This window comes from Geotrypetes seraphini, chromosome 6 (genome assembly GCF_902459505.1).
Source record: "Geotrypetes seraphini chromosome 6, aGeoSer1.1, whole genome shotgun sequence".
In the NCBI taxonomy this organism is placed as follows: Eukaryota; Metazoa; Chordata; class Amphibia; order Gymnophiona; family Dermophiidae; genus Geotrypetes; species Geotrypetes seraphini.
The window spans coordinates 146624980-146641470 of NC_047089.1; the positions used below are offsets into that span (position 1 = coordinate 146624980).

At 44.9% G+C, this 16491-nt stretch overlaps 1 protein-coding gene across 5 annotated transcripts in view; it reads left to right on the plus strand.

Moving 5' to 3' along the window:
• Positions 1-16491, plus strand: part of MAP4K4 (mitogen-activated protein kinase kinase kinase kinase 4) — a 447614-nt gene that overhangs the window by 299306 nt on the left and 131817 nt on the right. For all 5 annotated transcript variants that reach the window (XM_033948219.1, XM_033948217.1, XM_033948220.1 and 2 more), the window contains one exon: positions 4266-4427. In XM_033948219.1, the coding sequence (XP_033804110.1) occupies positions 4266-4427 (162 nt within the window). The remainder of the gene's footprint in view (positions 1-4265; positions 4428-16491) is intronic.

The following is a 16491-nucleotide window of genomic DNA, read 5'->3' on the forward strand; positions in this document are numbered from 1 at the left end:
TTTTCCTCATGGAAAGTCAACTTTCCAAAGTCTTACCTTCAACCCTCTCAAGTGTTGGAGTTCATAGGAGTCATGCTCAACACAACTCTTCTACGGACTTTCCTATCCTAACAAAGACAGAACACTTTGCTTCAGCTTTGCAATCATGTGCCTACTCTGCAATACATCTCAGCAAGACAAATGATGTTTCATGGCATCCACAGTTAATGTAACTCCCTTCACTCGAATTCATCTCAGATCAGCTCAGTGGTCTCAGGCCATGGATTCCTCATCTCAACGGATCAAAGTCACCTTACCTCTTCATCAATCTCTCCAGTGATGGTTGAAACTGACAGATCTCTCCAGAGGATTGCTATTTCACATCCCTCCACATCACAAAATACTCATGATGAACGTGTCTATGTATGCTTGGGGAGCTCACCCAGACAGTCTCAGGACTCAGGGTATGTGCTCTGCTCAAGAGAAGACATTCCACCTCAACCTGCCAGAGTTGCAGGCAATTCTCAATGCTCTGAAAACGTTTCAGAGTTGTCTCTCAAATCAGGTACCCCTTATTCACACAGACAATCAAGTAGCCATGTGCTACATCAACAATCAGGGGCAATCAGCTTTCTTCCTCTGTGTCAAGAAGCTGAGCACATTTAAAACTGAGCAATACCTCAAAACATATTTCTCAAAGCTATATATGTACAAAGGAAGCAGAATGCTCTGGCTGGCAAGCTCATCAAATTTCTTTAGCCACATGAATGGACTCTCAACTCCAAAGTCTTATGCCACATCTTCTCACTATGGGGGACTCCTCAGATAGACCTGTTTGCATCTCTCCACAACCACAAGTTGCCTCAATTCTGCTCCAGACAGTACTCCCCTCATTGTCTGGAGGTGAATACATTTTTTTCTGGATTGGTCACAAGTTCATATGTGTTTCTGCCAATCTCTTTGGTCCCATTTTCCCTTAGTCAAGCTCAAACAGACAGCTACCATGATCCTGATAGCTCCTTAGTGGCCCAGACAACCTTGGTTCTCCCTTTTACTTCCGCTGACTGTCAAAGATCCAATTCCATTACAGATTTTTCCATCTCTACTAACTCAGAGTCAAGGATCTCTTTTACATCCCAATCATCAATCTCTGCACCTAACAGCTTGGTACCTCTTCAACCTGACTTCAGCAGATTTCAATCTTTCTAACCCAGTACAAGCCATTATAGCTGCTCCCAGAAAGCCTTCTACTCAGCACTGCTATCAACTCAAATGGAGTTCACTTCGTGGTGTAATCCCCATCACCTGGATCCTTCCACATCTTCTGTTCCTTCAGTATTGGACTACCTTCTTCATTTTTCCAACTCTGGACTTAAGACCACTTCGGTCAGAGATCACCTCAGTGCTATTACTGCTTACCATGCTCCTTTCAACAATAAACCTCTGGCTACTCTTGGGTTTTGGCCAGGTACTAGTGACCTGGATTGGCCACAGTGAAAACGGGCTACTGGGCTTCATGGACCATTGGTCTGAACCAATAAGACTATTCTTATGTTTATGTTTATTAAAATCTTTCTATACCGCACATATAGCCAAAAAAGGATCAAACTTAATCAAATGAAAAGAACTCCATTTAAAATAGAAAAGAAAGACAAAAAAGTAAAAGAACAAAATTTCTAATGCATCATATTCTATAGCATTCAAATTAACAAATAAAATTAAAAATTATTAATACAAATTAAATATAAATGCTGACTGCAGTCCCAAAATTCATTTTATCCATTTAAAAAAGCCATTTGAAAAATAAAATGCCTTTAGATGTATTTTAAAGTTGAGAAATGCACCATTTCTATTCGAGGCAAGGTGAGCCTTTGAAATGTGAGGGACAGCTACTGTTATCATTCAAAGATACCTATACCTACTGTATCATTTCCGCTACCATAATCTCCCCAACCCCAAAATGTCCTGTCTATTTGAGGCAAGGTGAGCCTTTGAAATGTGAGGGACAGCTATTCTGTTATCATTCAAAGATACCTATACCTACTGTATAATTTCCTCTACCATAATCTCCCCAACCCCAAAATGTCCTGTCTAAATTAGATTGTAAGTTCTTCTGAGCAGGAACCGTCCATTGTATGTTAAAATGCACAGCACTGCGTACGCCTTTCAGCGCTTTAGAAATAATAAATAGTAGTAGTAAAGATCTTTTCTTTTCTTTTTAGTTCTTTATTAATTTTCAAATCACATACAAAGTGCAAAGAATATACAATCAATTAATGCATTAAACAGTACTTACATTCAAACAAATAATGATACACAGTATATTACCCCCTCCCTCCCCCCCTCCCTGGAGTAGTAAAGATCTTAATAAATTCCTAGGTGTATAGCACAGTACCAGTTTAGAAAGATATAACAGTTGTTGCTCTTTGTTCTTACTCATCTGCTAGTTTCCTGGTTTATGAAAGGATTGCTGAACTCGAAACCTCCACTAAAACCACCTCCAGTTACCTGGGATCTCAATATAGTTCTCACCAGTTTGATGAAGCCACCATTTGAACCACTAGCATCTTCTCATCTTAACTTTCTCACTTGGAAAGTGGTTTTTTTGATCTCCATCACTTCTGCTCGTCAAGTGAGTGAACTTCAAGCACTTGTTTACGATCCAACTTTTACAGTGTTTCATCATGACAAGGTGCCTCTCTGAACTCATCCTAAATTTCTTCCAAAGATAGTCGCAGAATTTCATCTGAATCAATCCATTGTGCTTCCTGTCTTCTTTCCTAAACCTCATTCTCACTCTGGAGAACTGTTCTTCATACACTGGACTGTATGCGTGCCTTGGCTTATTATTTACAAAGAACTAAGCCATACAAGTCTTCACCTCAACTCTTCATCTCTTTTGACTTAATAGGTTGGGCCTGCCTATATCCAAGCAAACTATTTCCACATGGTTAATGGCCTGCATTTCCTTCTGCTATGTTCAGGCTGGGTTGCAGCTCAATGGATGTGTTACAGCACACAAAGTCCAAGCTATGGCAGCATCAGTGGCTTTTTTGTGTTCCACTCCCGTTGAAGATATTTACAACGCAGCTACTTGGTCCTTATTCACACATTCATATCTCACTACTGTCTAGAATTCTATTCCAGATGAGATGATCATTTCGGCCAAGCTGTTTTACAGAATTTATTTTCTTTCTAATGGCCAACTCTCCCACCTTCCCGTTCAATAAGCTAGGGAATCCCACATATAAGAATATGCTACCTGCTTGTCCTAGGATGAAACACAGTTACTTACCATAACAGGTGTTATCTGGGGACAGCAGGCAGATATTCTCACATCCCTCCCACCTCCCATGTTTGGCTTGTTAGTTTGTTTACAAAACAGAGGAATTGTGAGCTGACGGGCAGGAAGGCACTCGCGTGTGCGTGGTGTGGACAGTTTCGAAGTACACTTTTAGCACTGTCCATACTGGGCTCTGTGGATGACGTCACCCACATGTGAGAATATCTGATATTCAAGTATTGGAATTTGATTTATATATATATATATATATAGTGGTACCTCAGTTTACGAGTGCACTGGTTTGCGAGTGCTTTGCAAGACAAGCAAAATACTCAGCAAACAAAAGTCTCGCAAACCGAGAACTGCCCCGATAAACGAGCTCTGTTTGCAATGGTGGCCCAGGGGTGAGTACCTGCATGCTTGTATGTGGTGAGCGTGTTGTTGGGGCAGCGGCTGACTTAGAAGAGGAGAGGAGAGGTGAGGCCGCGCGCATGCTCGTTCAGGATGGCGGCCGGCTTGGATCGGGAGGCGCTGATGGACGGCAGAGGCATCTGGCGAAGCGGGAGGGCAGCCGCACGGGGACCCCAAGGGAAGGAAGCCACCACTTTGGAAGCGCTGCAGCACTCGCAGGCAGGTACTCGCCCCTGGGCCACCACTGCAACCTTTGGTTGTGGAACGAATCTTCTGAGTTTGCATTAAGGCCTATGGGGAACTTTGCTTTGATAAACGAGCGTTTTGGATTAAGAGCATGATCCTGGAACGGATTATGCTCGTAAACCAAGGTATATATATCTTTATGTTCAAGATTTTGTAACACCATGTTAAATAATTCTGCTCAATATGCAGAGTGATTTTTTTTTATTTTTTTTTTAACTTTGATTCCATACTATTTCTAGGTAGTATGATAAATCTGTATCCATACTATCACTCTCTTTGGATATTAATACTTGGTTTCAGTGTTATAAATCAAATCACATATTTCTAACTTTGATTCCTGATAAAGGGAGAAGATAGGTTTAGAAAAAACAACCAGGGTTCCCCTGAAGCACAGTCCAAACAGACAGGCAAATCATTGGAACCACCAGTGCCTTCAAGATTGGAGTCTCTTTCAAATGGAAACTCGGAGCCTGCTCAGCCTGCACTACATAGGCCTATGGAACCACAGGTACAAATAATATTTTGAGATGGAAATTGAGGGACATTTGTAGCAAAGATGCAAGATAAATTGTATCCATTGTGTTATCATGCATTTAAATCAAGGTTAATGTTTTGAAAGTTCCAGTGGAAATTATACATTTGAGAGTGTTTAATAAAATGTGTTAACAAAGCACAATTGTAGTATTTACCAAAAGCTTTATGTCCTTGAGAATATGGCACTGTGTATAAAAGTTGATTACTTGCATGCAAAATCTTTAAGTACACCTCCATAGATGGTAGTTCTTGTATTAACAAAAGCATTTTTCAATAATGCGATTGTTATTAAATTTAAATGAGACGGTTAATATAATTTTGTATATTAAATTGGCTTTTTGTTTTAATGCAAATATGCTTGTTAATGCAGTTCCTTGCCTTCCCACACTTTGAAATAAAGTCCATTTAGGAACATTGTCACTCCACAGAGTTTTTTTTGGTTTTCTGTGGATTTTCTTCTTTGTGGATATTTTAGGGTCAATTCCTTTTGTTTTTTTCAGAGTTTGAGTGGAGACCACTGACTAATTTATTCATTAATGGATTTGAAAACATGGTTGGTTGTGTATTCCATAGTCTAATCGATTGTATTACCAAAGTGCATACCTAAGCATTTGAGCTCAGTAGCAGACCATTGGAAATTATAAGTATCGACATCAGATCTATGAACAAAACTATTCAAGGGCATTAGTTAAGTTTTGGTAAAGTTTATAGCCTGAGAATTTGGAGTAGTCAGAGATGGTAGACATGAGATGTGGTAGAGAATCAGGAGTGGTGTAAATGAGAACGTCATCAGTGCTCACGTTGTACTCCTTTGCTTTTGGGATTGTTCCGTATGGAGAGCAGCAATGGTTCTAGGGCTAGATTGAAGAGTAGTGGTGACAGAGGACAGCCCTGTCTCGTTCCTTTGGTTGGATGAAATGATGAAAAGATTGACAGTGATCCGTTTATCTGGACGGTGGTGGTAGGTTCCGTGTATAAAATTCTGATCATGACTATAATGGCTGTATCAGCTTTGTTTTTGGTATACATGGCCTGGATGTTTCCCTGCTAATAACTGGATTTTACAAACACGTATTTTTCACATATTTATTAATTATTTGGACGTTTTGACCTTAATAAATTGCTAGTTGTATCAAAACTAAACCAGGCCAGGGTGGAGAAGAGGTACGGCCATTTGACCCAATTGAATGCCTTTTCTACATCCAGTGTGAGTGCAGAATTGGAGGATCAGAGTGATTTGCATGATGGATACATTTGTGAACATTCTGCAATTGTCACTCGCCAGGTGGCCAGGCATAAATCCATTCTGCTCCGCTCCAATAAGTTGAGGTAACAGCTGAAGATGATATGCAAAAATTTTAGCATATATCTTTGCATCAATGTTTATTGGAGAGAGTGGTCTATAATTCGGGATAAGCATTGGATCTTTCCCTGCTTTGGAAAGCACGATAATGGTGGCTTCTGTGAATGTACCAGAGACTTGTTAAGAGTTTATTAGGTAAGTGAAGAGAGCTAGTAGGCTTTAAACTGAGGAGAAGGGGAAAGCCGACAGACGATCTAACAACGACGCTTCGGACAAGAGTATCAAATGAAGATACTGAGCGGGGAAAAAGTAGAGAGAGACTTAAGGATGAGCAGGAAAAATGTGAAAAAGGACCAAGGATGAAATACAGGGGTACAAGGAACAAGTGAAACTAGAGAGCAAAAAGAAGAACGAACAGCAGGAGATAGAGGGACATGTGAAATTGGGAAGCAGGCTGAGGATGGGGAAAGCATGCTGCAGAAGGAGGAAGAACAAAGTGAACCTCAGGAGCCGACAGCCCATAAGGGGGTCGGAGGGAACACCAAACCACGAGAAAAACCAGCAGGGAAAGCAAACAACAGGGACCTGAATTGCTTATACACAAATGCAAGGAGTCTAAGAACCAAAATGGGAGAGTTAGAAGTCATAGCCAACAAAGAGGACCTAGACATAATTGGAGTCACAGAAACATGGTGGTCTGAGGACAACAAATGGGATGTGGTCCTACCAGGGTACAAACTCTACAGGAGAGACAGGACGTACAAGAAGGGTAGAAGAATAGCGCTATACATAAGGGACTCCATTCACTCGACCAGGATGGAAACAGCAGACGGTTTGGAATCACTATGGGTTAAGTTACCAGGAAGAAATGGGGCTGACATAAAACTGGGACTGTACTATCGCCCACCAGGACAACCGGAAGCCAAAGACCAGGACCTGGAGGCTGAATTGAGGCAGCAATGCAAAAGCGGAAGTGTGGTGGTGATGGGAGATTTCAACTGGGATAGACTGGAGCATTGGACTCTCCAACTGCGCGAGGGAAACAAAATTCCTGGAGGCTGTGAGGGACTGTTTCATGGAACAGATGGTCACGGAACCGACGCGAGGGGATGCCACTCTCGACCTAATCCTCAATGGACTAGGGGGACCCGCAAAGGAGGTGATAGTAATAACACCACTGGGAAACAGTGATCAGAACATGATCCAGTGCAAATTAGAAGTAAGAACATCAAAGGTAAAGAGAACCACGACGACAGCTCTCAATTTCAGAAAAGGGAACTGCGACGCTATGAGGAAAATGGTGGGAAAGAAACTCAGAAGTGGTTCAGGGAAGCTGGAGACCATTGAGAAGGCCTGGTCCATATTCAAGGACATGGTTCACAAGGCACAAAACCTGTACGTCCCCAGGTTTAGGAAAGGGTGCAAAAAGAATCGAACAAAAAACCCGGTGTGGATAACAGATGCAGTGAAAAAGGCGATAGGGGGACAAGAAAATATCGTTCAGAAAATGGAAGAAGGACCAGCAGGGGAAGCGGCGAGACAGAAACCAGAAGGCTCGGGGAAGCGGCGAGAGTTCGCTCCGCCCACCCCCACCGCGTCAGAGGCTGCGCCGGACTCCCCCTTGAAAGGGGAGGAGTCAGCGTGGCACACGCGGCAGAGGAGAGCAGAGGAGAGGAGAAGATCAGCGCCAGGGTTCTCTGTGTTCCGGCCGAAGAGAGGAGCAGTGTCGGGCCGAACACAGCAGGGGAAGCGGCGAGACAGAAACCAGAAGGCTCGGGGAAGCGGCGAGAGTTCGCTCCGCCCACCCCCACCGCATCAGAGGCTGCGCCGGACTCCCCCTTGAAAGGGGAGGAGTCAGCATGGCACACGCGGCAGAGGAGAGAAGACCAGCGCCAGGGTTCTCTGTGTTCCGGCCGAAGAGAGGAGCAGCATCGGGCCGAACACAGCAGGGGAAGCGGCGAGACAGAAACCAGAAAGCTCGGGGAAGCGGCGAGAGTTCGCTCCGCCCACCCCCACCGCGTCAGAGGCTGCGCCGGACTCCCCCTTGAAAGGGGAGGAGCCAACGGCGCCCAGCCGTTCGGTGCCCGGTGAAGGCGCGCAGCAAAGGCGCTCGCCTTAGCGAGAGCGCCTTTGCGAAGGGCCTCAAGAAGGGCCAAGTTACTATACCAAGAACATCAAGAAAGGACTGAAAGGTAAGGAAGAAGCGGGCGCGGAAGGAACAAACACAAACAAGCAACAGTAAGAAAGCTAGAGCAAAGGCAGCACACAAGACAAAGGTAGAACACAGGTAGCACACACAAGAAGAAGGTAGAGTAAAGGCAGAACACACAGGAAGAAGGCAGCACACACAAGAAGAAGACAGGAAGCAAGTACTGAGGGAAGCAGGCACAGGAGGAACAAACACATAAGCATAAGTAAGGTAAGATATAGCAAAGGCTGCACACACAGGAAGAAGGCAGGAAGCAGGCATAGAAGAAACACGTAATCTTAACTGTTATCTTTAAGCAGGAACGACAATGGAAGCAGAGGGGAACCAGAAGATGAGCTTTCCAGTGTTCTGCACGGACTGTCATATGTATGACTACCTCCCCTCGGGGAGACAGTCATATGTATGCGGTCGGTGCCAGGAGCTGAAAAGCTTGAAGAAGGAAGTCAAGCGACTAGAGGACAAGATACAAGAGCTAGAAGAACTCTACACCATGGAGGACCCAGTCAAGACAGCTGAAGACTTCATGAGTGAGAGACACATCGAAGAGGAAGTCAGAGAACTCGAGAATTTCATTGAGGAGGCATTCAGGAGGAGGGTGGAAGAGCATAAACTTCAGATGAAAGATGAAGATATACCAACACCAACACGGAAGGGAGAACAAGAAGCAGATGACCCCAAAGAAGACACCCACAGAGGAACACCACAAGAGGGAGAGAAATTGGCTAATCGATGCCCAGAAGAAGAAAGAGTGAAGCACACCGGGGACATTGACCTGAGACCGAAGCGAAAATTGAAGAAGGGAAAGTCAGCAATCCTAGTGGGAGATTCGATCCTAAGGCATGTGGACAGCCACATAGCAGGAGGGAGAGAGGATCGACTGGTGACCTGCCTCCCAGGAGCAAGAACCAAGGACATCGTGGACAAAATTGGGAAGATCCTGGAAGGAGCGGAGACGGAAGAGACCGCAGTGATGATCCACATCGGGACGAATGATGTCAGCAGGAGAGACTACAGAAGGAGCACGCTGATAGAACAGTTCAAGATCCTGGGAATGAAGCTGAAGATGAGGACCCAGAAGATAGCGTTCTCAGAGATCCTACCGGTACCGAGGGCAGATGTGAAAAGGCAGGAGGAACTACAATCAATAAATGCGTGGATGAGGAAATGGTGTGAGGAAGAAGGATTCCACTTCGTGAGGAACTGGACAACGTTCTGGGGCAAGAGCAAGCTCTACAGGAGAGATAAGAACATAAGAACATAAGTAGTCGCCTCCGCCGGGGCAGACCAGTGGTCCATCCCGCCCAGCGGTCCGCTCACGCGGCGGCCCATTAGGCATATTGCCTGAGCAGCGATCCCTGACTAATTTTATACCTACCTCTACACTTATCTCTAAACCTTCCACTGCTCTTATCTGTACCCCTCAATCCCTTTGTCCTCTAGGAACCTATCCAGGTCTTCCTTGAAACCCTGTACTGTGCTATTTCCTATCACGGCCTCCGGAAGGGTGTTCCATGTGTCCACCACCCTCTGTGTGAAAAAGAATTTCCTTGCGTTTGTTCTAAACCTGTCCCCCTTCAATTTCATCGAGTGTCCCCTTGTTCTTGTGGTTTCTTTCAAATTGAAAAATCTGTCCTTGTCAACCTTTTCGATGCCCCTCAGGATCTTGAAGGTCTCTATCATATCTCCTCTGAGTCTCCGCTTTTCCAGGGAGAACAGCCCCAGCTTCTTCAGTCTGTCAGTGTATGTAAGGTTTTCCATACCCTTAATCAATTTAGTTGCTCTTCTCTGGACTCCCTCAAGCATTGCCATGTCCTTTTTGAGGTACAGTGACCAGTACTGTACACAGTATTCCAGATGCGGGCGCACCATAGCCTGGTACAGTGGCAGGATGACTTCCTTCGTTCTGGTCAAGATACCCTTCTTAATGATACCTAACATTTGGTTTGCTTTCCTTGAGGCTGTGGCGCACTGTGCCGACGCCTTCAATGTCGTGTCTACCATCACTCCCAGGTCTCTTTCCAGCTTACTGACCCCTAGCATTGATCCCCCCATTTTGTAAGTGAACATCGGGTTCCTTCTCCCTATATGCATGACCTTGCATTTCCCTACGTTGAAGCTCATTTGCCACTTTTTCGCCCATTCTTCCAGTGTCGTAAGATCCCTTTGGAGATCCTCGCAATCTTCCGTGGTTTAAACCTTGCTGAATAGTTTGGTGTCATCTGCGAATTTGATGACCTCACATTTTGTTCCCGCCTCCAGGTCGTCAATGAATATGTTAAACAGGAGCGGTCCCAGCACTGACCCTTGAGGAACCCCGCTCGTGACCCCTTGCCAGTCCGAGTAGTGGCCCTTTACACCAACCCTCTGCTTCCTGTCTGCCAGCCAGTTTTTGATCCATCGGTGGACCTCCCCTCGCACCCCGTGATTCCATAGCTTCCTGAGTAACCGCTCATGTGGTACCTTATCGAAGGCTTTCTGGAAGTCTAGGTAAATTATGTCTATGGGTTCACCTTTGTCCACCTGGCTATTTACCACCTCAAAGAAGTACAACAAGTTTGTGAGGCACGACCTGCCCTTGCAGAACCCATGCTGGCTCGACCTTAGCTGTCCATTTTTTTTGATATGATCACAGATGCTGTCCTTAATCAGCGCCTCCATCATCTTTCCCGGGACCGATGTGAGGCTCACCGGCCTATAGTTTCCCGGGTTGCCCCTTGAACCCTTCTTGAAGATGGGCGTGACATTAGCTATTTTCCAGTCCTCCGGGATCTCTCCAGTTTTTAGGGATTTAAGCTCTATCGCCAGGACAGGTCAGGACAGAAAGGAGGTGGAATAGCCCTATACATAAAAGAAACCATATAATCAACAAGAATAGACACAGCGGAGACGACCAACAAGCTGGAATCGCTATGGGTTAAAATACCAGGAAGAAAGGGACATGAAATAAAAATGGGCCTATACTATCGCCCACCCGGGCAAACCGGAGATATCGATAAGGAAATGGAAGCCGAGATGAAACAAGAATGCAAAAACGGTTGCACAGTTATTATGGGAGATTTCAACTACCCCGGGATAGACTGGAGTCTTGGAAACTCAAAATGCGCTAGGGAAACAGAATTCCTGGAGGCTACACAAGATTGCTTCATGGAGCAGCTTGTTAGAGAACCGACGAGAGGAAATGCCACTTTGGATCTAATCCTAAATGGGTTAATGGGACCAGCAAGGAAGTAGTGGGACCGTTGGGAAACAGTGACCATAACATGATCAAATTCAAGGTTGAAGCAGGAATACCAAAAGGAAAGAGAACCATGGTGACAACTTTCAACTTCAGAAAAGGAAACTATGAAGCAATGAGGAAAATGGTAAGGAATAAACTTAGGAACACTTCCAAGAAATGTAGGATGGTAGAACAGGCCTGGTCTTTTTTCAAGGACATGGTGAGCGAGGCGCAAAATCTTTACATCCCCAGATTCAGAAAGGGGAGCAAAAAGAGTCGAATAAAGGACCCGATATGGATGACTAAAATAGTGAAGGAAGCGATAAGTAATAAGAAAAATTAATTCAGGAGATGGAAAAAGGACAAAACTGAAGGAAACTGGATAGAGCACAGGAAGTATCAAAAAGAATGTCACCGTGTGGTTCGAAAAGCTAAAAGAGAGTATGAAGAGAAGTTAGCCAGGGAGATTCGTAATTTCAAACTGTTCTTCAGATATGTTAAAGGGAAACAGCCAGCTAGGGAGGAGGTGGGACCGCTGAATGATGGAGTCAGGAAGGGAGTAGTGAAGGAGGAGAAAGAAGTCGCGGAAAGACTGAACATGTTCTTTTCGTCTGTATTTACAAACGAAGACACAACCAACATACCGGAACCTGAGCAATTCTTCAATGGAAATCAAGCAGAAAAATTAACATTCATGGAAGTGAGCCTTGAAGATGTGTGCAGGCAGATAGATAAACTAAAAATAGACAAATCTCCAGGTCCGGACGGAATCCATCCAAGGGTTCTGAAGGAACTAAAGGAGGAGATAGCAGAACTACTGCAGCAAATATGCAATCTATCCCTGAAAACAGGCGTGATCCCGTAGGATTTGGTAGACGGCCAACATCACGCCCATCTTTAAAAAGGGATCAAGAGGTGACCCGGGAAACTACAGACCAGTGAGTCTGACCTCGGTTCCCGGAAAAATGGCGGAAGCACTGATAAAAGAAAGCATCGATGATCACTTGGAAAGAAACAAACTTCTTATAACCAGCCAACATGGTTTCTGCAGGGGGAGATCGTGCCTAACCAACTTACTACACTTCTTCGAAGGAATTAACAAACAGATGGACAGAGGTGACCCCATAGACATCATATACCTTGATTTTCAAAAAGCCTTTGACAAGGTGCCCCATGAACGATTACTCCGGAAACTGAAGAACCATGGGGTGGACGGAGACGTACATAGATGGATCAGAAACTGGTTGGCAGGTAGGAAACAAAGGGTAGGGTTGAAGGGACACTACTCTGACTGGAGGAGGGTCACGAGTGGTGTTCCGCAGGGCTCGGTGCTCGGGCCGCTGTTATTTAATATATTCATAAATGATCTAGAAACAGGGACGAAGTGTGAGATAATAAAATTTGCAGATGACACCAACTATTTAGGGAAGCTCGGACTAAAGAGGACTGTGAGGAATTGCAAAGGGACTTGAACAAACTAGGAGAATGGGCGACAAAATGGCAAATGAAGTTCAACGTTGAGAAATGTAAAGTATTGCATGTGGGAAGCAGAAACCCGAGGTACAACTATACGATGGGAGGAATGTCATTGAATGAGAGTACCCAAGAGAGGGACTTGGGGGTAATGATGAACAGGTCAATGAAGCCGACTGCACAGTGCGCAGCGGCCGCTAAGAGAGCGAATAGAATGCTAGGTATAATCAAGAAGGGTATTACAGCCAGGACGAAAGAAGTTATCCTGCCGCTGTATCGGGCGATGGTGCGCCCACACCTGGAATACTATGTCCAGTTTTGGTCGCCATACCTTAAGAAGGATATGGCGTTACTCGAGAGAGTTCAGAGAAGAGCGACACATCTGATAAAAGGAATGGAAAACCTTTCATACGCTAAGAGACTGGAGAAACTGGGTCTCTTTTCCCTGGAGGAGACTTAGAGGGGATATGATAGAGACTTATAAGATCATGAGGGGCATAGAGAGAGTAGAGAGGGACAGATTCTTCAAACTTTCAAAAAATAAAAGAACAAGAGGCCATTCGGAAAAGTTGAAAGGGGACAGATTCAGTACAAATGCCATGAAGTTCTTCTTTACCCAACGTGTGGTGGACACTTGGCATGCGCTTCCAGAGGACGTTATAGGGCAGAATACAGTACTGGGATTTAAGAGAGGATTGGACATTTTTCTGCTGGAAAAGGGAATAGAAGGGTATAAATAGAGGATTACTGCTCAGGTCCTGGACCTGTTGGGCCGCCGCGTGAGCGGACTGCTGGGCAGGATGGACCTCAGGTCTGACCCAGCAGAGGCATTGCTTATGTTCTTATGTTCTTATGACCAGACTGAAGACAACCAGAAGGAACATAAAAAACACCAAAGAGAATGTCACCGAGTGGTTAGGGAAGCAAAAAGAGAATATGAAGAGAGGCTGGCGAGGGAAGCGAGAAACTTCAAACCGTTCTTCAGGTACGTAAAGGGAAAGCAACCGGCAAGGGAGGAAGTGGGACCGTTGGATGATGGAGACAGAAAGGGAGTGGTAAAGGAGGAAAAAGAGGTAGCCAACAGGTTAAACAAGTTCTTCTCGTCGGTTTTCACGAGCGAGGACACATCCAATGTTCCGGAGCCCGAGGAGATCATAAGTGGGGATCAAGATGAAAAACTGGAGCAAATAGAGGTAAGCCAAGAGGATGTCCTCCAACAGATAGACAGATTGAAGAGCGACAAATCACCAGGCCCGAACGGAATCCACCCAAGGGTACTAAAAGAACTGAGAAACGAAATAGCGGAAACACTCCAGCAAATATATATCCTATCCTTAAAAACTGGCAAGATCCCGGAGGACTGGAAAATAGCAAATGTCACGCCTATCTTCAAGAAGGGATCGAGGGGTGTCCCAGGAAACTACAGGCCGGTGAGCTTGACCTCGGTTCCGGGAAGGATGATGGAAGCACTGGTTAAGGACAGCATCTGCGAACACATAAAAAACAATGGACAGCTGAGGGCGAGCCAGCACGGCTTCTGCAAGGGAAGGTCGTGCCTCACAAACTTACTGCACTTCTTTGAAGGGATTAATAACTAGGTGGACAAAGGGGAATCCATTGACATCATTTACCTTGACTTCCAAAAGGCCTTCGACAAGGTACCCCATGAACGGCTGCTCAAAAAGCTGGGGAACCACGGGGTGAAAGGGGATGTCTATCGATGGATTAAACACTGGTTGGAGGGCAGGAAACAGAGGGTTGAAGTGAAGGGCCAATACTCAGACTGGCGATGGGTCACGAGCGGAGTTCCGCAGGGGTCTGTACTGGGACCGCTCCTGTTCAATATCTTCATAAACGACCTGGAGACGGGGGACGAAATGTGAGGTTATTAAATTTGCAGACGACACCAAACTCTGCAGTAGGGTTAGAACCACGGAAGACTGTGAAGACCTGCAAAGGGACCTAGCGAGACTGGAAGAATGGGCAAAAAAGTGGCAAATGAGCTTCAATGTAGAGAAATGCAAGGTCATGCATGTAGGGAAAAAGAACCTGATGTTCAGCTACAAAATGGGGGGATCACTGCTAGGGGTAAGTAACCTTGAAAGAGACCTAGGTGTGTTGGTGGATACAACAATGAAAGCATCGGCACAATGTGCAGCAGCTTCCAAGAAAGCAAACAGAATTTTGGGTATCATCAAAAAGGGTATCACGACCAGGACAAAGGAAGTCATCATGCCGCTGTATCGGGCAATGGTGCGCCCGCATCTGGAGTACTGTGTCCAGTACTGGTCACCGTACCTCAGGAAGGACATGGCAATACTTGAGGGAGTTCAGAGAAGGGCAACTAAATTGATAAAAGGTATGGAAAACCTGTCATATGCTGACAGGTTAGAAAAGCTGGGGCTCTTCTCCCTGGAGAAGCGGAGACTTAGAGGAGACATGATAGAAACCTTCAAAATCCTGAAAGGCATAGAGAAGGTAGACAGGGACAGATTCTTCAGAACCGCAAGTACAAGGGGGCACTCAGAGAAATTGAAAGGGGACAGGTTTAGAACAAACCAGAGGGTGGTGGACACATGGAATGCGCTCCCGGAGATTGTGATAGGGCAGGGCACGCTACGGGGGTTCAAGGAAGGTTTAGATAAATTCCTGAAGGATAAGGGGATTGAGGGGTACAGATAGAATTAAAGGGTACAGATAGATTTAGAGATAGGTTATAGGAAAAGGCAGGAACCACTTAACAGGTCGTGGACCTGATGGGCCACCACGGGTGCGGACTGCTGGGCCTGATGGCCCTCTGGTCTGACCCAGTGGAGGCAACTCTTATGTTCTTATGTTCTTAACACAAAAGATCTTGGAATGTAGAGTAGAATTCGGATGTGAGGCCATCTGACCCTGGCGTTTTTCTCTTAGCCATCTCTTTCAATGCATAGGAGATGTCATCAGTTGTGATAGGTGCCGTTAAGTGAGCATTGTCTTCTGATGTAAGAGTAGGGTCCAGTAGAGTCAAGGATAGGGAGAACTACTACTATTGTGAAGACTATGGAGTATCTTTCAGAACTCCCAAGACTATTAGTGCAGGTTGCGCTCAGGTGGCCTGTTCGTTATATCACGTTATATGATTAAATATTTAGATGTTTCATGATTATTTCATGTGTTATGCTATGATATGAACATAACAGACTTGTTTCTTGGGGAGATCCCTGTTTTATGTTCTCTAGAGCTGATAATCTGCTTTGATACGAATTGAGGTGTTACAGCCCAGCCCAGAGGAATGGGAGGCAGAGCAGAAAAATGTAAATGAGGCTCTCTACACAGGAACTCATGACCAGAGATACACAACCCAAGTATTCCAGAATGATTTACCTACTTAACTAGAAAGATTATCATATAGAAAAGGAAGAGAAAATCTGTAAAATGTATTGGATCTGTTATGTATATTTGTGATATTACATATATGTTCAGAATTTTGGTATACCTGGCGTGGGGGAGAGGGGGGAAGAAGCTACCTATATAAGTTAGAAATGCCTGCTTACACAAATATTAACTAAAAGCTAGCTTGTCTGTTTTATTCCAGTTTCAGATCTTTTTGTTATAGGAGGGATGTGGGGATTTGGAGGGCAGTACAAATCTGATTTAAGAAAACTTTTGTATCAACTTGTGGTCAGTCTGGGAGATAAACAAGTGAAGCTGTGGTGTATAACTGTATCTGGCAGCATTGCTCTTCCCCCCCTGTTCCTAATAAGTCACTTTACTTGTAGATGATTCATATAAGAAACAAAAAACAATGTGGAGAAATGATGTTCCTGAGATGGACTTTATTAATATTAAAATAA